We start from the raw sequence: 26,616 nt of genomic DNA, 5'->3' as shown, positions 1-26,616 counted from the left end.
CATCCTTGGATATTGATATCTATGGGGAGCCTGGAACCAACACCCCAGGATCGAGATGACTGTATCCTAAAATTTAGATGCAAATGTAAAACAGAAAGGAATTCCCTAACTCATTATTTGGTATCCATTCTGTCAAGTATTGAGAAATTTAAGGATGGTCCTTATCTGACAACTACCAGAATTGCCAGGTGAGGTGGGGGCCAGTGTGTGTTAACCATGCCGATCTGAGCCTCCAGGTTTTGAAAACATTAGCTGGTTTCAGCATTGAGGATCACTGACCTAATTACACATATACACCCGTACTATCCCCACCCATGCTGTGTGCCTCTGCCCTTACTTCATCCCCAAAGCCAAAGCCAGCTTGCCCAGGACCAAAGAATGAGAAATGCCCAGACCAATGTAGTTCGGTTGGTTTGGCATCAAAGTGGAAGGTCACTGGTTTGATTCCTGGTCAAAGTACATGCCTAGGTTGCGGGTTTGGTCCCTATTCAGTGCACGTGCAAGACACAACTAACCAATGTTTTTCTCCCTCCCTTCCCCTCTAAAGAAAAATAAGTTAAAATTAAAGAGAAAAGATTTAAAAGCATCAATTATGTGTGGACAGGCAACCTATATTTCTCACGCAACCATGTGCATATGCTCAGATGTAACTGTTTACAGAGATCAAGATGGATGTTCAATGCCAACTGCATTATTCACTGAACAAATGTTCACCTGAACACCCCTACCAGATTCCCTAAGTTGCACCCTATTTAGGTAAAAAACTAGATTAACTCAAACACACCAATCACTGTGAAGGTTTAAAAATCTTTTATTTATAAAGACTGAAATGATTACAGGCAAATGTGAGCAGCTACAGTATATAAGAAATTGCTTGAAGATTCCTTTTTTGATGTTTTGGAAGAGTTGGCATCCTGTAGAGAAAAAGGAAATTGAGTTGGATGGGAAAGAATATGGACTATATGGGTTTACGAGGAGCTAACGTTTAAACGAATTTACAATTCTAAGAACTTTTCTGTTTATTAACTTATGTCAGTACTTTAAATACTAATCATCAATACATGAGCAGATACTTACCATTAATAAGCTTATTCTTTCTTTAGACCTGGAAAAACAGAACAATTTTCAACAAGTGATTTTTTCTCCCCTTTCCCATGTTTAGAAATCTTTGCGAACCCTCAGACAGTTCCTTCTGGAACAAACTTTCCTCTTCTCCCCCAGCCAGCCCCAGTGGGTTCACCTTTACAGGCTCTGGGACTAGGACAGGAGGTAAGACGTGTGAATGTTTCATCACTGGGAAATTGTAGCTTGGCCCACACTTTGCACCCGAATTTACTCACCTCTTAACTTCAGGATGAGGTTGAGCAGAAATATGGCTTACACTTTCCCTGCAAAAGAATGATTGGGAAATAAGTCTCTCAACCAGCCCTAGGAACCCGTTGTTTGGGGGAAAGACACACCTGTATAGGATATACATAAGGTTTCAACACATTTTACAGGAACTAGGCAGTCCTCTCAAGAATTTCCTATTGGCCCTGGCCAGCTGGTGTGGCTCAGTGGATTAAGCACCAGCCTGAGAACCCAAGTGTTGCCAGTTCAATTCCCAGTCAGGGCACATGCCTGGGTTGCAGGCCAGGTCCCCAGTTGGGGGCGTGTGAGAGACAACCACATACTGATGTTTCTCTCCCTCTCTTTCTCCCTTCCTCTTTCTAAAAATAAATAAAATCTTTGATAAAAGCTATAAATAAATAAAGTAAATAAAAATCCCATTGGCTGTACAGACTACTCAATTTAACTTCCCATTGTCACTTTTCACTTTTCAAGGCAAGCTCACAGCTCAGAAATACCTTTCAGTCACAGTGTTCAGACTGGGGCGGTATTGAACTCATCACTGGTGAGTGACTCAAAGTGCGACACCCAAAACTGGCAAATTTTATATATCAGCCACAGACTGAAAGTGTTGCAAAGAGATTTACCTCCAATCATTCTTTGGCTCCAGAGAAGGTGCAGGACCTGAAACAAACAAGACTGAGTTAGCAATGTGTAACGTCCTGCACTGAAAGTCGTTCCCACCTCAGCCAGTTCCTAGAAAATCAGATTTCCAAGTCTCAACAGCAAGTCATCAGCCGAACGAGATTCCATGTAAGTCATCACATATATAAGCCTAAAAAAAGGCATTTTTCTACCCAGCATGCTGCTTGCACCAACAATGGGAATCACTCACCTTTGAGTAGATAAGTAGGTTACTGGTAACAGTGCCTAGGGAAAGAGAAAGCTGTGGTCAGTCAAAAATCCTCAACCCGGTACCCCCTCCACCGATGTCTTCTCCAGTTTCTCAGGTGTTCAAATGTTTTCATTGTGTAAATCATAGTGAGCTAGTTTGATTCATCATAGAAACAGACTACTTGGTGGCACAAGCCTGACAGGAATCAACTAACCTTTTAACTCTGGAGGCTCTTCTGTAGCATACAGGACCCAGCTCCTCCTATGAGATCATGTAATTAGTAAAACATCTAAAACAGCCAAAACTATTCATAGCCATGGTTAATGGATAGACCAAAACAAACAAAAACTAAGCAAATGCTATCTACAGGTGTTTGTTGTACCTCAGACAGCTCCTTATGGAACGAGTTCTCGTCCTCTGGCCCACTTTGCCCCAGTGGGTTCACCATTACTGGCTCTGGGGCTAGAAGGGGTAACACAGGATGCTTGCTCTCCTCACTGGCACTGACTCTGGAGCAAGCTACAACCGAGTTACAGATCCTCACCACTTCCTACTCTGTCCAAGAGTTCAACTCTGGGCAGATCGGTGGGCATCTAGGAGGCAAGAGATCAAGAACATTCAAGGCAAGAACGAGAGAAACCAGAAAGCCTTCTGGATTAATCAGGGCTCTGGTTAACAAAAAAAAACATGTTGCTAAGTTATCCTTTGCATAATGGGTTCACATATATTAATTTACCACAGTATTGGGAGAGCTACTTACCATTAAGGTAGAGGAATATAAAATCAGGACAACCTGTAAATGAAGAGCAAATAATTACTTAAAATATTACAACGGAATAAGATTTCTTCACTTAACAGAAACTGCCATCAGAACTCTAACATGCTATTACCTGTCACACCTCACAGAGTATCAGCACAACAATTCAAATCATCTGACAGTGACACGGGTGAGGGGAAAATTACACCCTCAAGAACCAACTGAACTACTGGGTTGTTCTCTCCCTCCCGGAGAAGATCATTCCAAGAGAAACAAGCTGGAAGGAGCAAAAAGGCAACGGTGCTCCACTGACCATTTGCTCTCCTGGCTGCGGGGAACACTGGAGAGATGACAAGACACCCCAACCCCCCCATCTGAACAATTACCTGCAATCACCTTGGGAAGCAGCTGAATTCCTCGGGATTGGTGATGAGATGCTAGGAACAGAAAAAGGAGGCATCACATGTACCCAGGAAGAGCCATTCCAAAACTCGTGACTACCCGCAGCCCACTTCTCAGTAGTAAGATGACATCACTTTTAAGTTCAGTCATATGCTTGTCATTTTATGTTCATCATGGAGTGGCCAACCCAATGGGAAGGTTGTCTAGACAGTGTCCCCCGACCTGTAATTGCGTAACCACTGCACACTCACCTGGACCATCGCCACAATGACTGATTTGCACAGGGACAGGTCTTGCTCCATCCTCCAGCCTGTAAGCTCTAACTGAATCATATCTGTAAAAAACGAAGAGCACCCTTCACTTAGTTTTATACCTTGGAGCCTGTCCCGTGCTGGAGCCTTAACACTTCAGAGCTAAAAAGGGCCAAATACAACAAACATCTGCAGCGGATGGTGCTACTCAGAACTTAATAGTTCTCCACTAATCTATCAGAAAGAGAGAGTTCAATTTTTATCATCCCCGTAGCACATCCCGTGGGACTGCCCCACACTCAAAGGATAACAGTCGTCAGGACCAGCCTTAAACACTTACTCTAACAGGAGGAATGTTTCAGGTTCCAGAGCCTTCAGACCCGCGCCCGAACCCTGCAGACAAGACATTAAGTTAGCACTGGAGTAATCCGCCAACGCTTTGTTTTCCGGAACGATGGCTGCACCGGCTGTGCAAGGCCAGTCTCAGAGTTCCTTATCCTCACGGATTTCAGTACAGGTCTGTGAAAAAGGGCTCATCACAGAGAGGGCTGCCGGCACCGCCATTTTGTCCTTCACAAAGCCCAGGAACCGCTAGAGGCCTGGAAGCCATGTTCAAGTCGCCCCACTTCCCAGCACTCATGTGCAACATAGAGGACGGCCACGAGCACGCGGCCAACGGCTTCGCGGACACAGAGCACACCTACCGAGAACCGCAGAAAAACGAGACCAAAACTGCCCAGCGAGACACTTAAATACCGTCTCGCAGAGGCCCACGGGACCTGAGGGCGGGGCTATGGCGGGCGCACGCGCAAGAGGAGACCGCGTGCAATCCTGGGGAATTGTGGGTAGAGATTTCCAGAGGAGGCGGGTGAGTGCGCGTCTCCAGCGGCGCGAAAAAGGCGCGCATGCGCCTTAGGGCAGTGCGCAGGCAAGCCTTTGGCGCTGCGGGGAGGTGCCCACCATCGGCGCCCTGTGGGACTGGAGCACTGAGGCCTAGGGCAGCTTCCGCAGGCTGGACTGGTGCTATGTCTGGCTCACAGCCGCCTACCCCTTCACCCTTCCCTGAGCTCCCCTTGCCCCCACACACCCTAAACTCGTGGGCAGCACCCGCCTCCATGGATCCCGAACCTCCTGAACTCTCGACCGGTGTCATCTCGGTTTCGCACCAGCCGCCCGGCGCGCAATCCGGGCCTGCGGCTCAGGGTGCCAGCGCGGGAGGCGCCTCAGGTACTTAGCCCCGGGCTGGGCCAGGCTCAGGTGGCGGACCCGTGCATGGAGCCATTTGGGGAAGGGGCCGTAGGCGCTCCACTTGAGTCTTAATGACAAGGTTTTGGTTTTTCCTGATTGGCCCCCAGCGTCCTCCTGTCTGCTCCGATTTTGCCAAGATCTCGGCTTGCAGTAGGGCTGACATTAGGAACACCGTTTTAAGCACTCTGCATGCACTGATTAGTCCTCCCAAATCCCGAGAACTAGGTGCAATACCTGCGCCCCTTTTCTAGCGGAGGGAGCCGTAGGCGCGAGCTTTTGCACAGCTGCCTGCAGTTCCCGCCTGATCACCAAGATGGTTCCAGTCACCTGGACTCTCCGTACCGAGACCTACCAGCGGGAGATCATCAGTCGTTTGTAGTAAACAACCTAACGTGCATGCTCGTCCTATAAACATTCACAAAGCTCTTTGTGCTGTTCTGTACGCCCTCACGTAATATACAACCCTAGGAGGAAGGCATTAAGGTCATGTTACAGGTGAGGAACCTGAGACCTAGAGGGGTTAGGTAACTTGCTTGGTGTTACCCAGCTAAGAAATAGAAGAGCCAAGGCGCAAATCCCGGCAGGGTGATTGCGGAGCCTGCCCTTTGACCGCTCTGCTTTCCTGCCGCAGTCACACCCTGTCCTCAGGTAGTCGCGGAGCAATCACATGCACCGGGAGCAAATGAAACGATCCCCTGCTACTGTTGCCCAATATTTTTTCACTATTGTCTCTCCACAGAAGCCTCAAAAAAAAATTTCCCCAAAGGAAAAAAAAAAAAGAAAGACATTTCTCTTGAATTTCCCCCCCACCATGAAATGTTAACATCACTGATATTATCTGCGCATGTACTGACCAGAAATCTTTTTCAAAAATAAGATTTTCCTGCCTCCCCTTCCTCTACCAAGAACCAGTTTTCACTCCTTTGGGGGCAGTGTGGTCCCCATGCGTCCCAGGGTAGCCTGACAAGTGATAAATATTGAGAGAATTTCAGTTTGAACTAAGTTATTACGGATTGGAATGCATTCATTGGCTCAGTAACTATTAAGTGTTTGTTCAAGTACACGATTGAAAGGCTGTGACAAAATGTATAGGAAACAGAGCAGATAAACTATGGAAAATCCAGAAGACCCAGCGCAGGCAGACAGGGCTGGGGAGGTTGTCTGTGGGGATAGGAATTGGGACCTCTTGATGGAACGTCAAGCCTTGAAGGGTAGATAAACAGATCCGGGCAGGAAATTTCAGTTAAAGAAACCATTTGAACACAGGCTTGGAGCTGGAAAAGGAAGGAAGTGTATGAATATAATTCATGAAAGGTGGGCTGAAGGGAATAGTAGAATAGGCAACTGGGAAGGATTTCCTGGGGAGGGCCAGAGGAGGAGAGCCTGGACTTGCAGGTAGGGGGAAAAAAGCCAGTGAAAGTTTTTGAGCAGGATGATGATAAGAAATCGAGGAATAAGATGGAGACAGGACCTTAGTTAGATTGTTGCAGTTTAGGCTACAGGTAAGTGGCTTCTGTACTAACAAGTGGAAATGGAAAGGAGAGGATTTAAGTCAGGGGTCTCCCTCCCCTCACATACCTACAAAAATGTAGAGTTATGCCAATAAGTGATGTGAACTGGGGGTGTGGGGCGGACAGGACTCTGGAGAACCCAGGCAGCGCTTTCTCAGCTCCAGCTGATTGTCGCCTTGCTAGAATATTGTCTCTGTAAGAAGATCTGACCAAGATATTCCAGAAGTCCAAAATTGTACATTAATTTGTCCATTTTAAGTGTTGGCTTCTAACAACTTCAAATTTTAAGCATATTCTGTGAGCCAATCAAAAAAATGCCAAAGGTGGTCGTGACCTCTTGTGTAGTGACATAGAATCCACGAGAAAAGGGGAATGTCAAAAACGGGATGCTCCTTTTGGAAGCTATAAAGGAGTTGAAGGGTTGATAAGTGCCAAAAACAAAATGAAACAAAAACAAAAATGTGTTCTTGGCAGTTGGAGATTATAGGTGACTTTCATTAAAATTTTTTCTACCAATATTTATTTGTGGAGCACCTGCTAAGCACAGGAGATACACCAGGGAACAGAGCAGACAGTCCCTTTATGCTCTCTTGGAGTTTATTTATTTATTTTTAATTTTTGATTTATTTATTGTTTTTCTATTACAGTTGTCCCACTTTTCCCCCTATTTCTCCCCCCAACCCAGCCCACCCCTCTCCCACAGTCCATCCCCACCTCGTTGTCCATGTCCGTGGGTCATTTATACCAGTTCCTTTACTAAACCCTTCCCCTACTTGCCCCCCCCACCCCCCATAACTGTTACTCTGCTCCTTGTTTACGTACCTCTGTTTCAATTTTGCTAATTTGTTTGTGTTGTTCCTTAGTCTCCTGTATCAGGCGATATCATATGGTATTTTTCTTTCTTTGCCTGGCTTACTTCACTAAGCATAATTCTCTCTAGTTCCATCCATGTTGTTGCAAATGGTAGGAGTTCCTTCTTTCTTTCTGCTGCCTAGTACTCCATTGTGTAAATGTACCACAGTTTTCGATCCGCTCATCCACAGATGGCACTTAGGCTGTTTCCAGCACTTGGCTATTGTAAACAGCGCTGCTATGAGCATAGGGGTGCATAGGTTCTTTTGAATTGGGGTTTCAGGATTCTTTGGGTATAATCTTAGCAATAGAATTGTTGGATCAAAAGGCAGTTCTATTTTTAGTTTTTTGAGTAAATTCCATACTGTTTTCCATAGTGGCTGCACCAGTTTGCATTCCCACCATGGAGTTTATATTCTGGTGGATAGAGAAACAAACAAATAACATGTCAAGTGGAATTAAATGCTATGGTAAAAACTAAGCAGGTAGGGAGAGGGAGTGCTGCGGCAGAAGGCAGTACTTATTTCACTCGGATGGAGAGGGCTTCTCTGATAAGGATGAGCCCTGTGGGGGAGAGTGCTTCAGGTGCAAGGACGCGAGTGTTCTGTGCTTGCTGAGTTGCAGGTAAAGGCACAGGTTGTGGTTAGGATTTTTAAAACAAACCTGAGGACATTTTATACATGTCAAGGAGAGATTTAAGTTTGGCTGAAAGGCGAGTTTCATTATCCATCCAATAAGTAAATGTGGAACATTTTCTTCTTTGTATAAGATAGAGGGAGCCCTGGCTGGTGTGGCTCAGTGGATTCAGCGCTGGCCTGCGAGCCAAAAGGTCGCTGGTTCCAATGGCGTTCAGGGCACATGCCTGGGTTTCAGGCCAGGTCCTCGATTGTGGGTGTGCGAGAGGCCACTAACGGATGTAGCACACTGATGTTTCTCTCCCTCTCTTCCTCCTTCCCTTCCCCTCTCTCTAAAACTAAATAATAAAAAATAAAATCTTTAAATATGAATAAGATAGAAAGGGCATGCTCCACAAATGAAGAATGTAATACAGTCCTGTGCTGCATAACTGACGTTTTGGTCAATGATAAATCACGTATACGAGTATATATACCAGTCCTTGAAGATTATAATGGATCTAAAAAATTCCTATGGCCTAAGAACATCGTAGCAGCCTTGTGTTACAGTTGCCTGCGGTATTGAGTACAGTAACATGCTGGACAGGTTTGTAGCCTAGGAGCTGTAGGGGAACAGAATTTGTCATCCCCAAATATGTGTATTTGGCATAACGATTATTTAGGATGTTTAAGAAACAGCACACATGGGACATGCTCTGAAAACCAGGTAGAAATTACTCTTTGTAAGACATTTCCATTTGTAAGTGTGTCTCCATCACTGAACCAGGAGGGTGGGGACGACTTTTAGATACTCTTACCAATGCAGAAGACAAGGACTGAAATCGGTGTAACAACCTCACCCGTGTTCACTGTGCTCTTCCTGGTAACTTCCCATGACAGACTTCTCCCACCCCAAAGTCTTTTTTTTTTTTGTCTTGAGCTGAAATGCTATTTAAGGTGGTGTCTTCAGCCATTTTAGTGAGTTACTCAGTTTTCCTGGGTTTCTCCCATTTATGTATACACGTCATAAAACTTTTTCTTTTTCTCCTGTTAATCTGTCTTTGATTACAGGAATGTCTCAGTCAAGAGCCAAGAAGAGGAGAGGGAAAATTATTTTTCTTCCCCTGTCGAGGAATAGGCTAGACCATGCAGGCTAGGAGTGTAGTAGGCTGTACCATCTGAGTCCGCGGAAGCGCTCTCAGCGATGTGCGCACCAGGACCAGATTGCCTAAGAACGCATTACTTAGCACGTATTCCCGTTGTTAAATGGCGCATGACTAGAGTCAAGTAAAGTGAAGTGTCTGTATGTGTGTGTAAATATATTTGCTTGATTGGTACAAAAAGGCTGGGGTGTCAAGTAATGAGCAATGAGAAAAACAAGGTGAAACAGTGGGCGGAGGGTGTTGAATGTTAATATATTAACATCTGTTAAGTGTTTTCCATGGCGCGTTCCAGGCGCTGTACTAAGTGCTTTATATGTACAGTCTTCCCTCACCTATCGCGGGCATTGCGTTCTAGACCCCCCGCGGTGGGTGAAAATCCGCGAGGTAGGAGCCTTACATTTATTTTAGTATTTATATATATTTTAAGCCTTTATAAACCCTTCCCACACTTATATACCGCTCCCAGCCCCTTATTAACCTTTCCCACTCCCTTATTAACCTTTTCCCCACTTTTATAAACACTACTTATGTTCTTAAACATATTCTACACTCTTAAACCTACGTTACTTTAACAACATACATAAACAGTACCACAAAATCCCGCGATATAGAGAAAAACCTGCGATAAATAATTAAATATAATATTTTTAAAAATCCCGCGATACAGTGAGGCCACGATAAGTGAACCACGATATAGAGAGGGACTGCTGTATTACCTCAGTTTTAAAAAATAGTGGTTTTTATTGTTACTATCCTCATTTTACAGATGAGAAAACTGAGTATCAGATTAAGTTACTTACCCAAGGACACATAACCAGTGTGGAAGAGCTTTATAAATTCAGTCTCTACTTTTGATCTTGTTAAGAAAAATTATACAAAAAATTTGGAGGTAGGCACAAGTGATTACAAGGTGTCCTTTTGCTGTAAAGCAGGCGCACCCAAGCTGGGGATTATCTGATTTTTTAGGGGTGCATATCTTTGTTTGACTCCTATGTACATTTGTTAAAAAGATTTATTTATTTTTAGAGAGGGAAAGGGAGGGAGGAGAGAGGGAGAGAAACGTCAATGTGCGAGAAACATCAATCAGCTGCTTCCTGCGCGCCCCCAACCAGGGACCTGACCCGCAATCCAGGCATGTATCCTGACTGGGAATCATACTGGCAACTAACTTTCTGTTTGTGGGTGAGGCTCAAACCACTGAGCCACACTCGTCAGGGCTGTATTTACTGTTGATCTGGGTATTTTATACCTCCGTAACAGCGATTGTCAACTGGTGTGCTGCAAGAATTTTTAAAACATGCAATACCTGTGGCTCAGTGGATTGAGTGCCATCCTGCGAACCAAAAGGTCACCAGTTCATGTCCTTTCAGGGCACATGCCTGGGTTTTGGGCCAGGTGCCCAGTTTGGGGCGTGCAAGAGGTAACCAGTTGATGTGTCTCTCATGCATGCATTGATGTTCCTCTCCCTCCCTTCCCCTCTCTCTAAAAATAAATAAATAAAATCTTTGACAAAATAAAAATAAATAAAACATGCAATACCTGACTATGTAGTCAGGGGCACTGACCTCTTTTCCCTTGGATTGTCAAATAAGAAAATGACAACAGTCAACACAATAGCCATCCGGCGTGACTAAGTCAAAATTAAAGCTGCTTTTTTTTTTTTGGTCAAATCAGCAACAAAATATCTCTGTGTGTGTCGCACAATTTTAGAGATTAATTTATGTGCACCATGAGATGAAAAAGTTTGAAAATGGCTGTCTTCGGGATGCCAGCTGCTTTCAGGCATTTTCCTCAGGGAATCCTCTGCCCCCTCCTGGCAGCAAGAAGCAGTGCGTGCATTGGGACAGGAGGCGAATATGCCGATGGTCGGTGCCGTGCTGGGGGCTGGGAGCGGGCCGTTCACCTCTGCGGCGAACATTAAAAGGTAGCAAAAGTTAAATTTCAGAACAGAATATGCCATGGGGAAGCTCTCCAAGGGAAGGATTAGGTGACTGGGGGAGGGGGGAACTGAAAATGGAATTTTATAAAGGCACCGCTTTCAGGCTGCTTTTGTAGCCTTGAGTACAATTTATGGAAGCAAGACCTACTACGAATCTTAATTGTAGGTTGTCTCTTTGGTTTTTGGCCCAAGATCAAGAATGGTATCTGTTCTTACAGTTTAACATCTAATACATTATCCTTTACCAAGTGGGTTTTTGGCACAGGGAGATTAAAAAGAGACTTCTCCCTCCATTCTACAAATCAACCTGATATTGCAAGACCTCCAGGAGCGGGTCTCCCCTTTGGGATGGAAGCCAGTTAAAGTGCAGACGGTTGGCATTCCACTGTACCCTTCAGTTTTGGGGGAAAATTTGTAAGAGGAACCTGCTGTTTCCCCCTTTTCATTAGCGCTATATTTTTGACATGTTTTGCTTGTCTTTAAGATTTAGTCATTTACAGTGTTCTCTTTAGAAATTTTCTTTTTTTAAAAGATTTTATTTATTTATTTTTAAAGAGAGGGTAAGGGAGGGAGAAAGAAAGGGAGAGAAACATCAGTGTGTGGTTGCCTCTCGTGTGCCCCCAACTGGGAACCTGGCCCGCAACCCAGGCCTGTGCCCTGATGGGGACTGGAACTGGTGACCTTTTGGTTTGCAGGCCAACATTCAATCCACTGAGCCACCCCAGCCAGGGCTAGACATTTTCTACAGATTATTTTGTCCTCTAGTGACAGGCCCTTTTTCAGACTTCCATTTTTACTACCATAAGCAGTGCTGCAGTGAAATCTTTTGACTGTTGCTTTGTGCCTCTGTGTGAGAGTTTCTCTGGAGTAGGAGAGTAGGAATCTAGGAGTGACATTGCTGGGTAATGGCTGTATTTTCTTTTCTTTTTAAAAAGATTTTATTTTTATTTAATTTTAGAGCGAGGAAGAGAGAGAAAGGGAGGGGGACATCATTTGGTTGCCTCTCACATCCCCCCAACTGGAGACCTGGCCTGCAACCCAGGCCTGTGCCCTGACTAGGAATCGAACCAATGACCCTTCAGTTCGCAGGCTGGCGCTCAATCCACTGAGCCACACCAGCCAGGGCTGTATTTTCAATGCTACCGGCTACTGCATGTAGCTCACCTGGAGTGGTTGTTTCAATTAATGTTGCTAGTTATACATTTTCATACCCTTGTCATCACTTGGTTTAGTCAGATTAAAAAATAAAAAACAGTTAAAATTATAGTTTATTGATTATGTTATTACAGTACAGTTGTCCTGATTTTCCTCCCTTTGCCTCCCCAGATTTTTAAAAATTGATTTTGAGTGAGAGAAAGACATCGATTTGTTGTTCCACTTATTTACGCATTTACCAGTTGCTTCGTGTATGTGTCTTGACCCGGGATTGAACCTGTCAGCCTTGGCATATAGGGACAATGCTCTAATCAACTGAGCTAGCTGGTCAGGGTCAGTCAGGTGTTTTAATATTGCCAATGTGATGGACATGAAATTATATTTTCTTATTATTTTAATTTACATTTTCCTGAGTACTAATGTGGTTATGTAATCTTTCAAGAATTCACTGGCCACTCTTTTATGTAGCCAACATAAAAAAGATTCAAATGGCTAACCGGCTCAAGGCTAATGGGTATTTTAGAGGCAGAGCCTGAATGCTTTTTTTCTGGATCTTTGGAATAATGCCCTGGGCTTTGGCAGAGTTGCAGAGTCTGTCGGACAGAGACAGTTTCCCAGGTTTCTAGCTATCCTTCCCATCTTTGCTCTCTCTTTGGAAATCTTTTTTTACCCTTTGGGGGGAAAAATAATGTCCTTATCTTTTGGCCAAGATAATCCTTATCTGTTGGGGAAACATGTGACATGAATTTTTGCAACACGGGATCAGAAAGAACTTTCTCTGTACAATGGGCCCCCTCTGCATTTCAGGGCCCCACCCCCGCCTGCCAGCCTGCGGGTGAAGGATTGAGGGCCTGTGACCGCCTGTGGTCCTTGAACTGCTTTTTTTCTTTGCTTTGTCTCAGCTTCTCTTGAAGACTCCATTCTTTTTGACCAATTATATACTTTGCATTCCTCTGTTAAATATTAAAATTTATATCTATCAAAATACATTGTGGGATCTGAGGCTCCCTAGTTGCCTTCTGCCCTCTTTCTACAGAGTTGCTTTTCTGTCTTTCCCGGCCCCCAGATTTAGTCATATGTTTTATTTTGGTGAACAGTTACAAATCTTGTTGTTTCCTGCATGCAGCTTCATCTATATAAGGTACAGTGTTGTTTAAATTTCTTGTCACTTTTACCTCTTTATCTTCAATGCTACTTTTGTTAAATTGAGTTTAAAAAGGGAATTATTTGGGTTTGATAGACATAGGTCATCCACTCACTTATCAAACAAGTGTCTGCTCTATGCTGCCTCTGAACAGGCGGGTCTGTTGACAAAGAGCACCAGGTCCCTGCTACTTGTCTTAAAGTGCAAACAGACAAGGAAATGTAATAAGTGGGACATAAATTGTAGCAGAGGTAGGTACACAGTGGATGGAAAGTGATTCTTTTGGGAGAGTTGAGAAAAGCTGTCATTTGAGCTAAGTCTTGTGCAGCAGAGTGGAGAAGAGGAAGGGCAAACACACAGAAGAAATGGCATGAACAAGCATGCGGAGGCCTGAAAAAGTCAAGGGAGTTGTGAGGCTGGCAGGTGTTTGAAGGCTGATGTGGCTGGTGTGGTGGGTGGCAAAACGGGGACATAAGTTGTTCGCTTCTTTATCCCGTGCAAAAGGGATCGGCTTTGTCTGTCTGGAGCCACTGGGACTGGGCGTGAGATACTGTGCTCCTGGGCTGTTACGCTGGACTGTCTGAAGGAGAGTTTCTAACCCCACACCTTTCAACCTTGAGCTTTCATGCCGGGGATAAAGTCTGTGCAGATCACCTGGTTGGCACTTACACTGCATGTTCCGGGCACCTTGGACTTCTTATCATCATTGAACACTGGCCTGAACTCTGACCTCTACCCACTTGCCTGCCTCCTTTTAGGAAGTCATTCCAGCTTTCCCAGGGTGGGTGTGGGGTAAGGGCTTTGGGACAAAGAAGGGGATGGCAGAGGATGAGCCCTTCACACCTTTTGGCAGCCCATTTGCGTGCTGTTTCTTCAGACCAGGGCTTCTGCTTTCCTCCCAATGCACAGCCGTCTTGGCTCCCAGCCCAGGACAGAGGGAGAAAGACTTCGTTCCTTCAGCTCCTCTCTGACAATAACCCAGCTGGCACTGCTCAGGGCAACAAGTTCCTGAGAGGGCTGGCACCTCATGGTGTTGATGTGACCCTTGATTACCCCACTTGCCCTCAATTCAAGGACCTCCATGGAAGAACGTTGGGTGGTCTTCAAGGCCTCTGCAGAACCAGCGGCCTCCAAACATGGTGAGGGGATGGGGAGAGAGGAATTCCAGCACCCCAGGGAGACTTGGATAAAATGTGGAAGGACCGGCCAGGTGGGGAAGACTGACCATGGCATCTTATCTGTTGTAGGAAAAATGTGGATGCCTTTGAGTGAACCCCAGGCCTGGAATGTTTGCTATACCCGGAGGCTGCCTATCAGTCTCTTCTGGATGTTGAATTGCTAGCTGCCCTGACATGCTGGCGCCAGAAACTGGGGGAGCGGGTAGGGTAAGAATGGGAGTGTCAGCAACTTTCCAAGCAAACACGGTCATCATGAAACATCTTGGAAAAGACTGGGTTCGAGTTAATTCTTTAAAAAAAAACAAACCTTTATTGTATTTTTTTCATTACCATGTAGTCCCCTTAAGCTCTGTCCCTCCAGCATTCCCTTAGAGTTAATTCAATAGTTAATAAACCAAAGTATTGTAGTGGGCGTCCCATAAATAACTGCTGCCTAATGAATTAACTGAACTAAGTTCAAGATGAGTCTCGAAGGAGTGGAGTCAGCCCCGTGGGGAAGCGGAGGCCTGGCCCGTCTCAGAGGCCTAAGAAGACAAGGCCCGTGGGGCCAGCGCAGAAGCTGAGTTTGCCTGGGTCCGAGGCACACCTGGCCTCGCGCAGTTGGGAGGACCTGGCAGGCGCGGGGCTGAGACCGGAACAGGGGGAAATATGGTGATAGTGTCCCGGTGGTCGTCAGCCTTCGGTGCGGGTTTTGAGGAGGGGCCTCGGGACCCAGGAGGTGCCGGATGTCCTCTTTCCAAGCCTACCTTCCAGGGGCTGGAGTGACCGGTGAGGACCCAGAGCTGGGGGCGGGGGGAGAGAATCACGGACTCTGCCCACCTAAAGGTGGCTCCGCGCTAAGGCTGCTTCTTAGCGTCGGGCTCGAAGGCACCTTGGGGGTAGACGGGGTCGAGATGAGGAATTGGACCCCGCAGCAGGTGGAGGTCGGTTCCTGACTGTTAACCTCCCACCGCCTCACCCCAACGGTCCCAGAGAGAGCAATCCTATAGGTTTCACTTTAAGGGGAAGACGGGGGCGGGCTGGGGCGGGGCTCCTGGTCCAATTACTCCAAGTCGCACCGCCCCGCGGCAGACCAGGTCTAGGAGCTACAGAGATAGGAGGCCGTTCTGTGGCCGCGAGATCGGCACAAGTGACCAGCCAACACCTGATCACAGACTGCGTCCTGTCGCCGGTTCCGCAGGCACCATGAGCCAGGACACCGAGGTGGACATGAAGGAAATGGAGCTGAATGAGCTGGACCCCGAGAAGCAGCCGATGAACGCGGCGTCCGGGGCGGCCGTGTCAGCGGTCATGGCGGGCGGCCCCGAGAAGAACGGTCTCGTGAAGATCAAGGTGGCCCAGGACGAAGCGGAGGCGGCGACGGCCAAGTTCACGGGCCTGTCTAAGGAAGAGCTGCTGAAGGTGGCGGGCAGCCCCGGCTGGGTGCGCACCCGCTGGGCGCTGCTGCTGCTCTTCTGGGTGGGCTGGCTCGGCATGCTGGCGGGCGCGGTGGTCATCATCGTGCGCGCGCCGCGCTGCCGCCCGTTGCCGACCCAGAGCTGGTGGCACACGGGCGCCCTCTACCGCATCGGCGACCTGAAGGCATTCCAGGGCCGCGAGGCGGGAGACCTAGCGGGTGAGCGCGCAGCACCCCCAGCCCCGACCCCCCGCGTCCCTGGTTTAACTGGTCACCGACTCCAATCCTGCCCGCGTTAGACTCGGACAGGTCTCCACCCACCCAGTAGCGGCGGCCCCGTGCCGGGATGTAGCTCCTCGTTCCTTTCTTAGAAAAATTTCTCCCTCCCCCGCCTCCTTCCCGCGGCTAGTTGACTCAGCATCTGCCCTTCCTCTTGTGGCTCCCGCAGCCAGTCACAGCCTGTTTCTGAAGCAACGTGCTAAATTCCTTGCATCAGCTCCTCTGAGTCCCCTGATCCAGCCTCATCCTCCACACGTAGTCCGGGGGCGAGGAGATCAGCGCCTCTCGGACCTACTCACTCGAACCTTCTTCCCCATTTCAGGCCTGAAGGAGCATCTCCATTACCTGAGCAGCCTCAAGGTGAAGGGCTTTGTGCTGGGCCCAATTCACAAGAACCAGAAAGATGACGTGGATCGGACCAACTTGGAAGAGATCGACCCCACTTTTGGCTCCAAGGACGATTTTGACAGTCTCCTGCAATCGGCCAAGAAAAAGAGTGGGTGTCCTGTAGCCGGGCAGGAAGCCCCTAGGAAGGGCTTGGCCTTGTGGACCGAGGAAGGCAGGACAGGCTTATTGTCTGGTGGCGCCTGCCTGGCCCTGAGTTTCCCAAGGGCAGGCGCAAAGGAGGTCGGTTAGGCTTCAGACTGAAACACGTTTGTCCTGTGGTTCAGAGATTCCACTTGGCTGTGCAGTATTTCACAGTGGGCTTCAGCGCCCTTATTTTATTTTTTTACTTTTATTTATTAGATTTAATTCTTTTTTTTTTTTTTTTACATTACCATTTAGTACCTTTATACCCCCACCTACTCCTTAGTTTTAAAATGTAGGCTTTTACTGAATCGGTGGTTTTCTTTTTCTTTTCTTTTTTTTAAGATTTTATTTTTTGAGAGAGGGGAAGGGAGGGAGAAGGAAAGGGAGAGAAACATCAGTGTGAGAAATATCCATTTCTTACATCTTGGAGGCACCACCACCCACTGGTGACATCGCCCATAACCCAGGCATTTCCCCCAACTGGGCCTAACCCCAATCTAACCTTTGAGTTCGAATGCCGGACCAACAGTGGCTTTTAAAGTTGAAAAGAGTCGATTCTTTTTGGGAAAAATTTTTAGAAAAAATCGTGTCTTACTTTAGAAGGATTCACCTTGCGGGTGGGGAGCCCACTGCTCCATAACTCAGCCTTCTTTATAAGCACTGTTAACCTTCTGCCTATTAGATTAAGGCCCCTCCTTGTTCTGTTTCAAAGGAGTGAGATTTGCCAGGGTTCAAACCTAAGTTTTTGTACCAAGAAATACAAAGAAATAGTCTGACTTATATGTGTTGATTTCCTGTTTTCTCTGCACCTCAAAGTCTTTCTCACAGCTTCCTCTGCCTCCACTGTTCTAGGCATTAAGGTCATTCTGGATCTCACTCCCAACTACAGGGGCCAGAACTCGTGGTTCCTCCGCACTGATAGTAGTGCTGTGGCCACCAAGATGAAGGTGAGTGTGCCGGTGCTGATGGCAGGTGGAAGGGGGTGCTGGGGCCGTGTGTGTCCTTGCACAGCGAGCCCTGTATACCCGGCCCCGCCCCCCCTGCCGGGGCCTTGCTTCTTGGAGCCCAGCAGGCGCGCTCCCGCAGCGCACCCCTGTTTTTGCTTGTTCCTTTTCTGGCTGCTCAATTTTCCTGTTTCTTTGACTCTGATGGTGACTGTGGCAGGAAGGGAGCGTCTCAGATGTTGATCTGGATTTGGTTTTTCTTCTGTTTGGGAGAGGACCCCTTGCCCAGTGGGGATCTGTCTTGCTTGTTTCCCAGTTCCTGTGGGATGTGATTTCTGGAGTGTAGCCCAGTATGAAATTGTAAGCACTGGGGTCTTCCTGTGTGTCTGAGACTATGCCAAGTATTTGTATGTTCCTTACCCGCTGTTTACCTAACAAGGACCCTATCATTACCCCAAACTGTAAATGAGGTTCAGAGGGCTCCGTGTGTGTGGGAATTGAGGTCCAAGCAGCCTTATTGCTGCAATCCGACTTCCCTGAGGGCAGAGGCTCCAGCTCTCTATCCTGCAGGCTGGGAGTCGCCAGGCTCCTGAATCCTGGCTTCTAGAACGCTGACCGGATCAGAGCGGGTGGAACAAAGCGGAGGCAAATGGACACATTGCGGGCTGCCCCGTTTCTGGGGAAGAATTCTGCACTCCCAGCATTTCCGTAGGGCCCCTGGGTCATCCATTTCAAGAGTTAGCTCATTGCTAGAAGACCTTTTGAGAGTTATTGATAAGGGACGTTTTTAGATGTAATGATATGAATGAAGAATGGTGGCCGCTGATGGATGAAAATGGAGACGAGAGGAGAGAAGAGCATGTGGAACCGAAAGAAAAGGGAAAACGGGCCGTGGGAACGGGGCTGGGTCTGCCCTACAAACGCCAGGGTTCAGGCCCGGGCTGGTTCTGCAGAGCTGGCTCTTCAAATCTTCATTTAACTGCTTTAAATTTCACTCTTTCTTCTTGGCTTTGCCCCGATGGTTTTTACCGCAGCCCCAGGTGTCAGTACATTGGGAGAGCAAGCAGTACGTTAGTCTTGGGATCTTGACTAGCAATTGAGTCCTCTCTGCTGCTCTCTGTTTGTGCCGTGGGCAGGCCTCCCTGCTTCTCTGAGACTGCATATCCATCACAAAAATGGGTATAGCATCCTTCCACACACAGTAACTATTAAATGAAGTTATGTTTACTTACATTCTTTCTCTCTTGGGCTGTTCTGTGGTTGTCAAAGGCAAAGCCTTATAATCTGTAATGGGGAGGTGTAGAGAGAGAAACACCGTATCACTAAGGATGGGTGATGGTTAGAGTGGCTGCGGACCAAGGGCTCAGCCTTTATAATGCAGGTGGGAAAATGAGACCATTCAAGGCTCTCTCGTAAGTGACCCTCCCAAGGTCAAGGGGGAGAGCATGGCGGGCACGGCTTAGTGTGGGCTGGAATTTTCAGAGCCCCTGCATCACAGTGCTTATATCTTCCCTCTGTTCTTTGTCCCCTCCTCGCTCTAGGATGCTCTGAAGTTCTGGCTGGAGGCTGGCGTGGATGGGTTCCAGATTCGGGACGTGGAGAGGCTGGCGGTAAGTTCCCTTTGCCTGTGCGAGGCAGAGCCTGGATGAGAACCGCCTGGCGTGGTGGTCGTGACTCTGCTTTTTGTCTTCTAGGATGCGCGTTCATACTTGGCTGAGTGGCACAACTTCACCGAGACCTTGAGCAAAGACACGTGAGTGCCAGACCTGTTGTCCCCAACTTTGCTCCATTACGGGAACCCCTCAGTGGAGTGCTAGTCCTTGAGAAGGGAGGAATCCCTTGTCCATTTTTCTGATTTTGTTGGGTACCAACCTTGACCCCTGCTGTGCTCTCTGCAGGCTCCTGATTGCAGGGACTAAGTCTTCCAGCCTTCAAGAGATCCTGAGCCTGCTCAGTCCCAGCAGTGACCTGTTGTTGACCAGCTCATACCTGTCAGCCTCCAATTTCACTGGGAATGAGATTAAATTCCTGGTCACCGAGTATCTGAATGTCACTGAGAATCGCTGGTGCAGCTGGAGTGTGAGTACCACAGTGGTGGGGGAGGGGGCAGGTTGTGTTTGGAGGAAAGGGGTGTTGGGAGGCAGGGACAGCGTGGGCTTTGGGGCTCACGAGTGCGCTCCTTCCTACAGTTGTCTCAGGCGGGGCTGCTGGGGTCCTTCGTGCCTGCTCACCTCCTCCGACTCTACCATCTGCTGCTGTTCACCCTGCCAGGGACCCCGGTGTTCAGCTCTGGGGATGAGATCGGCCTGAAGGCAGCGGTGCTTCCTGGGCAGGTATTTGGTGCTGCCTTCCCGTCCTGCGGGGGGCGGGGGGGGGTTGCGTTTACCCGACAGGATGGCTGTGTGGGTGAAGGCGGACAGGCATGGACCTTGGGGTGGGACTACATTTGCTTCCTAGTCACTCACCTAGTTGGTAGCTGTGTGGCCTTGTGAGCCATTTCACATGGCCTGTCATCTCTCCTTGATACCGCATTTCCTATAGGGCAGTTAGGGTCACCTGGTGGCTTACTTTACACGACAGTGTGTGGTCCCTGGTAGGGGTGCAGTATGGGGCCCGTCACCCACTCTCTCTCTCATTCGTTCATCATTCACTGCATGGCGGGATCTCTGAGCCCTGCAAGAGCTCCTAGTTCTGTGGGGGAGCCCCGTGGTGAGAGAGGGAGGTGTCAGTGTTGCTGTGATGGGAGGAGGACCCTGGGGCACTCGCTGGGCCGTAGTCACAGGGTGGAGGTCACACCCGGGCTGATACTTACTGAACCGGTCATTCATTGATTCCACTAAGTTTTTTGTTTTAAGATTTTATTTTTATGTTTTTTAAGAGGGGGAAGAAGGGAGAAAGACAGGGAGAGAAACATCCATGTGTGGTTGCCTCTCACATGTCCCCAACCGGGACCCTGGCCCCAAACCCAGGCATGTGCCCTGACCGGGAATGGATCTGGCAACCCTTTGGTTCCCCGGCCAGCATTCAGTCCACTGAGCCACACCCTCCAGAGTTAATTCCACTTTTACTGAATAAATTGCTATGTGTCACACGCGGAGGATAGAGCAATGCCCTGACAGACTGGACGTGGTGACACTAGAGAATCAGCAGGTGTCATCTAGATGCCAGGTGCTGATGAGCACTATGCAAAGGCAGCGCGGCGAGGGCCTAGGTAATAGGGACTGGGATTACACTGTATGTGTGGGCACAGAAAGCCCTATGAGACCACCGAGCAGGACGGGAGGTAAGGGAGGAGGGTGGCCGTGGCTGTCTGGGAGAGGAGCCCTCTAGGCTAGGGGACAGTGTGTGCGAGGTCCCGAGGTGGGCGGCGCCCTGCTGCCTGTCCCGTGGAGGTTGGGTGTGAGTGCAGAGGGTGTGCATCCGTGGGCGAGGCCACAGGAGGAGGGGTGTGCGGGGCGGGCAGGCCTTTCCCACGTCCTGTGTTCCCTGCTCTTCAGCCGATGGAGGCGCCGGTCATGCTGTGGGATGAATCCAGCTCCGCGAACACCTCAGGACCTGTGAGCCCCGACATGACCGTGAAGGTACGGGTTTTACAAGGCGGCGTGACCAGCGGAGGGTGGCCAGGTGGGTTGTGGGAGTTTGCACCCCGGGGAGTTCTCATCCCTTCCTGCTGGGACTTCATCATTGGCAGGGCCAGAGTGCAGATCCTGACTCCCTCCTCACCCTGTTCCGGCTGCTGAGTGATCATCGGGGTAAGGAGCGCGCCCTGCTGCACGGAGACTTCCACGTCCTGTCCTCGGGGCCTGACCTCTTCTCCTACGTGCGCCAGTGGGACCAGAACAAGCGTTTCCTGGTCGTGCTCAACTTCGGTGACGTGGGCCAGCCCGCCAGGTTGGGGGCCTCCGGCCTGCCCGGCAGCATCGGCCTGCCCACCACGGCGCACCTGCTGCTCAGCACTCAGCCAGGCCGGGAGGCGGGCGCCCCTGTGGAGCTGGGGCATCTGAGCCTGAAGCCCCACGAGGGCCTGCTGCTGCACTTCCCCTACGTGGCCTGAGCGGGACCCCCAGGGCTTCCCCTCCACTCCCCAGGCTTTTGGGGACTGGTTTCTCTCTCTCTCTCGTTTATTTTTTATTATAACAGGTTACAGAGGAACCCCGAGTAGGGTGTTTTCTTGCTTCAAATAAAGGTCTGTGATGCCTGGTGAGGTCTTGTCTTCCTTCCACCCCTCTGTTCTGGCAGGAATTTCTCTCCCCGTTTTCTCTTCCTGCCTGGACCTTCCGCACAGTCATCAGGGCCCGGGTGTTTCATACGTACATCTCCTCCAGCCCAGAGAGCAAGGGGCCTGCAAGCTCCAAGCAGGAGGTGTCAGGGCTAGGGCTAGCACCCATGCCTCCTCCCCCAGGCGGGCGAGTGCTCTCCTAGGGTCTCGGGTCTGACTGCGCTTCCCTCCCTCAGCGATGGTCTCCAGCCAACTGTGCTCAGTGTTCCTGTTTTTGCAGAGTTAGCCTTTCAGGGAGAGAGTTTTCGAAGAGGTACTTCCAAAGGAGATGAGAGGTCCTTCACCCGATAGGAATTTTGGCCAGGAATTGCTCTAGGCCCTGAGCTGAGAGGAGGGATTAAAGTTCAAAATCCTTCTCTCCATGGGGTTTATATTCTGGTTGGAGATGGATTAGGAATGAGAGGAATAAACTTGAGAGTGTGGTGGACACGGTGATAGCAGTCAAAGAGGGAAAAGTAAAGCAGAAGAGGTGGGTGTTTGGGGGTGAAGGGATTTTGTGGTGGGGGCTAGTGGAGGCCTCTCCTAGGAGGCCTTTGAGCAAAAGCCTGGGAATAGGGGAGGGCGTTAACTAGGCGGAGGGAGGAGGAGGAGCTCTGCAGTGTCCGGGGTGGGACTGTGACCCTGAGGCAGGAGGTGGGCAGAGGCAAGGGATGGGATGTGGTTGGCAAGGGGTGGCAGATGGTGAGGAGCGTAGTAAATGTCACAGCAGGTGCACAGAGTGACACCCTGCACAGTGCCGGCGTGGTGCCCCCCTGACTGCCCTCACTCAGACACCAGCTTCCAGCTCATGACTGTCCTCCGTGGGTCACTGCTCGAACGACTCAAGAACTCAGGAAACTGGGGAGAAAGAAGAGGAAGAGTATAGTCAAGGAACTAGTATAAATGACCCATGGACATGGACAATAGGGTGGGGATTTCCTGGGAGAAGGGGTAGGAGCAGTGGATGTGAGTAATGGGGGAAAAAGTGGGACAACTGTAATAGAAAAATGGTAAATAAAAATGTGGAATTAAAAAAAAAACAACTCAGGATATCACTAACATTAGTTTTATTATAGTGAAAGGATACACATTTGAACTGCCCAAAGGACGGGGTGCAAAGGGTGGAATCCAAACATGAAGCCTCTGACAGACGACCCGGTCCCCGTGGGGTTCTGAACACCAGCCTCCTGGTGTATAGCACTGTGGCCCAGCAGGGAAGCTCCCCCAGCCTTTGGTGTGCAGAGCATGTCTTGGGCTTAATCACATACGGGCCCATGGCTGACCTTTAGTAATCTTTCCCCAGAGATGGCACACCCCAGGGCCATCATCATAGATCACATTGTCAGACTGACGTCTGAAGTGCCCATACTGACAAAGGCACCCCTGCAGCTCAGGACACTCCAGGGTCCTGGAGAGCACCTCCCATTGGCTGAGGGTCAAAGCCAGACTTCCGCAGAGAGGACGCTCTCACTGCACCCGGGGGCAGAGGGAACCGGGTGGCAGTTGGAGGTCTGAGCAGTGGCGCACTGGGACAGGCTCCCTGGCTGTCTGTCCGGCAGGGAGGGGGATGAGGATGGCTGCCCCTGCCGCCCTGCTGCCCAGGAGACTCCCTAGTGTGGCAGCGGCGGGGTTGGCGCATGTGTTTCGCAGGGCGATGCCTGGGGAGCCGTGGGACCCTCTGACACCATGAGGCCTGGGCTCGCCGGGCGGCCCTCCCAGGTTTCTCAGGGAAGGGAGCACTAGTTCCGCGGGCTGGGCCGGGGCCTCTGAGGGTGTCCTGCGTGAGGAGGAAATCGCACTGAGGCCCAGGCCGTGTTTGCTGTCTGGTCTGCCGGGCGCTGCCTCTGCGCCCGAGGGCCGTCAGCCTGTGATGTGGGCGCTCCAGCGCAGCCCCCGAGGACGCGCGGCGGCCGGCTGGCCTCAGCTCCCCGGTGCCAGGAACTCCCTTGTCCTCCCCCTTCGGGCCTCTGTCTAATCCAGGCCCCTCTTCCCGAGGCTCCCACGTTCTTCTCCCCTCGGGGCCTGTCCCAGGGCCCCAGCTCCAGCCCGCCCTCTCTCCTCTGCCTCCTGGCCTCCCCTCCGACCCGCGTGTGTGTCACGGTGTTGTCATGGCGTCAGCATTGCCATGAACCGTGGGCTTTTACCTAAAAGAGAAACCAGTGTGAAATACGTAAGGAAATTTACCCCTTTAAGCACCTTCAGCTGCACGGACGGCGGCATTAAGCACATGACACTGTTGTCCAGCCATCACCACCGACCTCCAGAGCTTTTCTGCAGAGCCGAACGGAGACGGTGCACATTGAACAGGAACCGTTCCCGCATATTTGTGTTTAAAATAGAAGAGGAATAACGCAAAAATTAAATGAAGCTCCTCCAATGTTCCGGGAAGGCAGGTGGGCTCCAGGTGGGGCCTGGCCCTCGTGCTGGGAGGACACGTGGGGCACCCACCCGCAAGGCCTCTGAAACGCGTAAGGGCTGCTCCGTGCAGCGCCCTCCCTCCCTCGCAAAGACGGAAGGGGACCAGGCCGCCTGCAGTCACAGAAGCTGAGTCCTTGGCCCCCTACTTCCCTGTGAAGGGAGAATTCTGACCCCAACGTTAAGAGGAGGAAGGTGATTGGCCAGAGTGCCGCTCCCCAGGGCAGCCTGAGCTGAGAGCCGGGGCCCCCGCAGCAGGTGGGGGCAGAGCGCTGTGGCTCCTCCACGGTTTCTGAGCGCCTGCTCCGTTCCTGGGGCTGTTCTCTCTCTGCATTCTGGGGTCCGGACCCTCCCCTCTCATAGTTTCCAGTCTCTAAGGGACCAAGAGCTTGGCATTTTAAGCTGAAGGCCACCGTGGAAAACTGGCTTAATGAGACTTTCACTTTTGTTTCTCCTGTAAGTGGTCCAGGAGGAGGCTGAGGCCCAGAGTAGTCAAGGGACCTTCCCGGACACCAGTGGGGCTGCCACTGGGGACAGAGGGCTTAGGTCGGTGGTCAAGCTCCCAGTGCCACTGGACTCGCTCTTTCCCCAGGGCCCCTGGCCACTTGCCTGCCCGTGGGTCCAGGAAGGGACTGACATTGGTCGTGAATCATCCTTCCAGTGCCAGGCAGTGTGCTACCCTGTGGGGGACAAAAGGGACTAAAATGCTGCCCCTGCCCTGCAGTTGCGGGCTTCACTGATTGGGAGTGGTAGCAGGTGTGAGCTCAAGGGTGTGGGCAGCTGGGAGCCCGGCCCTGGGGGACAGAGGAGAGTTCAAAGCGGGAGAGATCCGGGTAGCTTGTGACTGCAACTTCACTGGGGCACCAGCAGGCATTTTTGTGATGCACTGAGAGGACAGGGCCTCTGGGGAGAGGGACACTATGTAGAGCCAGCCGCTCAGCTGGGAATCACGATGAGTGTGAGGGACCATGAAGCACACTGGGGACAGTGTGGGAGTGTGGAGAGCCAAGCAGATGCCCAAGGGCAAAGGCCGACGACAGCAGGCTCAGGTTGGCCCCCCTTGGCTCCTGTGTGGTTCCCGAGCTTCATGTGCAGATTGCCTGAGAAAGTCTCCCCCATCCAACATGCACTGGATCGGAACCTCCAAAGGGCTGAGCCTGGGAGTCTTATTTAACCAGCTTTGCAAAATGAGTCTCACAGCATTTGGGGACTCATCCATCAGTGTGTCCCGAACTTGCTTTGTTGTGCCAGAGGACAACGTTTAGAGAACTGATTTTTCTCCTGGCTGTTGTGTATCAGAAGCTTGGGACAGGACACCCGAATCTATATGAGGGGTCAGATGAGGATGAGAAAGGGACCCTGCTGTCGCTGGTGGGGAACCGCCCGAGAGGGGCTTGGGAGGGAGGGACAGGGTCCGGGCTGAGTGCCAGAGAGCTCCGTGGGGCCCTGCTGCTGCGCAGGAAGAGCTCAGGGTGGCCGGGACTGGGGCAGGGAGCCTTTGCAAGAGCCCAGGGATCTCAGAGGCTGTGGGGTTGGAGAGGAGGGTCTGCTTGGTGCGATGGTTCAAGGGAAGCAGCTCCTGGATTTCATGGTGACCCATGAGGGATGGACTGTGGGAGGGACAGGGAGGTGTGTGGTGACCTGAGTCTGTAGTGGGTGAGTGGGGAGCAGGCTGGGGCCATCGAGCTGAGTTGGGGGCAGGAGGAGAAACAGCTGTGGGCGGTAAGGCAGGCGATGGGCTCCATGCACATGAGCTGGGGTTAGGGGCTCTTGTGCCTGAGGGTGAGGAAGCCAGCCCGGGAGTGGGGGGACCTCAGACCCCTGGGGGTGGAGGTGGGGCTGCCGCTGTGAGTGTGAATGATGTCTTGGTGACAGTATGGGGTGAGAATCCTGGAGCCTGAGGACTGGCAACCTTTACAGGACAGACAGTGGGAGAGGGACCCTCAAGGAAGGAAGAGCAGAAGAGAACAGAATCCTGGGGTTGGGGGTGAGGGGGGATGCAGGGCTGGCAGAGGAAGAGGCCAGGTCAGTGTCAGACAGAGCAGAGCAGCCCAGCCAGCCTTCAGACTGGTGACAGGAGGTCATCGCGGGTGTTCTCCCGAGCACTTCCAGGGCACAGTAAAGACATGGATTTTTCTGAATTTTTAAAATAAACTTTATTATCTTAACAGAGTTACAGAGAAATGGCAGAGATAGAGTTCCCACAACGCCCTCCCCCAGTTCCCCTTATTATCCACATCTCAGGTGAGTCCCGAACCCGTTACAAGTAATGAACCAGCTTTGATAGGTTATTGCCTGAAGTCCGTCTTGATTCAGATTTCCTTAGTGTTCCCCAGATGCCCTTTTCGTGCTCCA

At 50.2% G+C, this 26,616-nt stretch overlaps 1 protein-coding gene, 1 long non-coding RNA gene, 8 other non-coding genes and 1 pseudogene across 18 annotated transcripts; 2 read left to right on the top strand and 9 right to left on the bottom strand.

The window, feature by feature from the left end:
- Window positions 1-793: 793 nt before the first annotated feature.
- Window positions 794-4,429, bottom strand: LOC150017608 (uncharacterized). Of its 8 annotated transcripts, none has more exons than XR_016507687.1 (10): window positions 4,339-4,429; window positions 3,975-4,027; window positions 3,635-3,717; window positions 3,368-3,418; window positions 2,985-3,017; window positions 2,607-2,817; window positions 1,977-2,485; window positions 1,341-1,388; window positions 1,078-1,105; window positions 794-914 (listed from the first exon to the last, which is right to left on the bottom strand). It is a non-coding gene; the product is annotated as an uncharacterized LOC150017608 (long non-coding RNA). The 8 variants fall into 8 exon arrangements; XR_016507682.1 differs by lacking the exon at window positions 4,339-4,429 and having other exon boundaries at window positions 1,977-2,259; window positions 2,439-2,485; window positions 3,975-4,329; XR_016507681.1 differs by lacking the exon at window positions 4,339-4,429 and having other exon boundaries at window positions 3,975-4,329.
- LOC150017616 (small nucleolar RNA SNORD22) lies at window positions 1,174-1,299 on the bottom strand. Its single transcript, XR_016509465.1, has one exon. It is a non-coding gene; the product is annotated as a small nucleolar RNA SNORD22 (small nucleolar RNA).
- On the bottom strand, window positions 1,832-1,899 carry LOC150017615 (small nucleolar RNA SNORD31). The gene has a single exon (XR_016509458.1). It is a non-coding gene; the product is annotated as a small nucleolar RNA SNORD31 (small nucleolar RNA).
- Window positions 2,089-2,158, bottom strand: LOC150017614 (small nucleolar RNA SNORD30). The gene has a single exon (XR_016509472.1). It is a non-coding gene; the product is annotated as a small nucleolar RNA SNORD30 (small nucleolar RNA).
- Window positions 2,331-2,397, bottom strand: LOC150017613 (small nucleolar RNA SNORD29). The gene has a single exon (XR_016509476.1). It is a non-coding gene; the product is annotated as a small nucleolar RNA SNORD29 (small nucleolar RNA).
- LOC150017612 (small nucleolar RNA SNORD22) lies at window positions 2,603-2,727 on the bottom strand. Its single transcript, XR_016509466.1, has one exon. It is a non-coding gene; the product is annotated as a small nucleolar RNA SNORD22 (small nucleolar RNA).
- LOC150017611 (small nucleolar RNA SNORD28) lies at window positions 3,087-3,161 on the bottom strand. The gene has a single exon (XR_016509477.1). It is a non-coding gene; the product is annotated as a small nucleolar RNA SNORD28 (small nucleolar RNA).
- LOC150017610 (small nucleolar RNA SNORD27) lies at window positions 3,492-3,563 on the bottom strand. Its single transcript, XR_016509464.1, has one exon. It is a non-coding gene; the product is annotated as a small nucleolar RNA SNORD27 (small nucleolar RNA).
- LOC150017609 (small nucleolar RNA SNORD26) lies at window positions 3,838-3,908 on the bottom strand. The gene has a single exon (XR_016509473.1). It is a non-coding gene; the product is annotated as a small nucleolar RNA SNORD26 (small nucleolar RNA).
- A 220-nt stretch (window positions 4,430-4,649) lies between the features above and the next one.
- LOC150017606 (amino acid transporter heavy chain SLC3A2-like) lies at window positions 4,650-21,790 on the top strand. Of its 2 annotated transcripts, XM_090260004.1 has the most exons (10): window positions 4,650-4,861; window positions 15,619-16,053; window positions 16,436-16,609; window positions 17,497-17,591; window positions 19,130-19,198; window positions 19,283-19,341; window positions 19,487-19,667; window positions 19,778-19,921; window positions 21,086-21,169; window positions 21,280-21,790. In XM_090260004.1, the coding sequence occupies exons 1-10, from the start codon at window positions 4,660-4,662 to the stop codon at window positions 21,640-21,642; spliced, it is 1,806 nt and encodes a 601-aa protein (XP_090116130.1). In that variant the 5' UTR covers window positions 4,650-4,659; the 3' UTR covers window positions 21,643-21,790. The 2 variants fall into 2 exon arrangements, with proteins under 2 accessions (XP_090116130.1, XP_090116123.1); XM_090259997.1 differs by lacking the exon at window positions 4,650-4,861 and having other exon boundaries at window positions 15,551-16,053.
- On the top strand, window positions 11,128-11,305 carry LOC150017607 (U2 spliceosomal RNA; annotated as a pseudogene).
- Window positions 21,791-26,616: the final 4,826 nt, after the last annotated feature.

The sequence above is a fragment of the Furipterus horrens genome, unplaced genomic scaffold, assembly GCF_987537825.1.
Source record: "Furipterus horrens unplaced genomic scaffold, mFurHor1.1.pri manual_scaffold_2, whole genome shotgun sequence".
Taxonomy (NCBI): Eukaryota; Metazoa; Chordata; class Mammalia; order Chiroptera; family Furipteridae; genus Furipterus; species Furipterus horrens.
The sequence above is the reverse complement of the archived record's forward strand: the minus strand, read 5'-3'. Positions and strand labels throughout refer to the sequence as shown.

Excerpts from the sequence above, each read along its gene's own strand:
- LOC150017606 (XM_090260004.1), top strand. The coding sequence starts at position 4,660 with ATGTCTGGCTCACAGCCGCCTACCCCTTCACCCTTCCCTGAGCTCCCC. Across the intron at positions 17,592-19,129 it reads CTGTGGCCACCAAGATGAAG|GATGCTCTGAAGTTCTGGCT; the intron begins GTGAGTGTGCCG and ends TCCTCGCTCTAG. Across the intron at positions 19,922-21,085 it reads CAGCGGTGCTTCCTGGGCAG|CCGATGGAGGCGCCGGTCAT; the intron begins GTATTTGGTGCT and ends CCTGCTCTTCAG.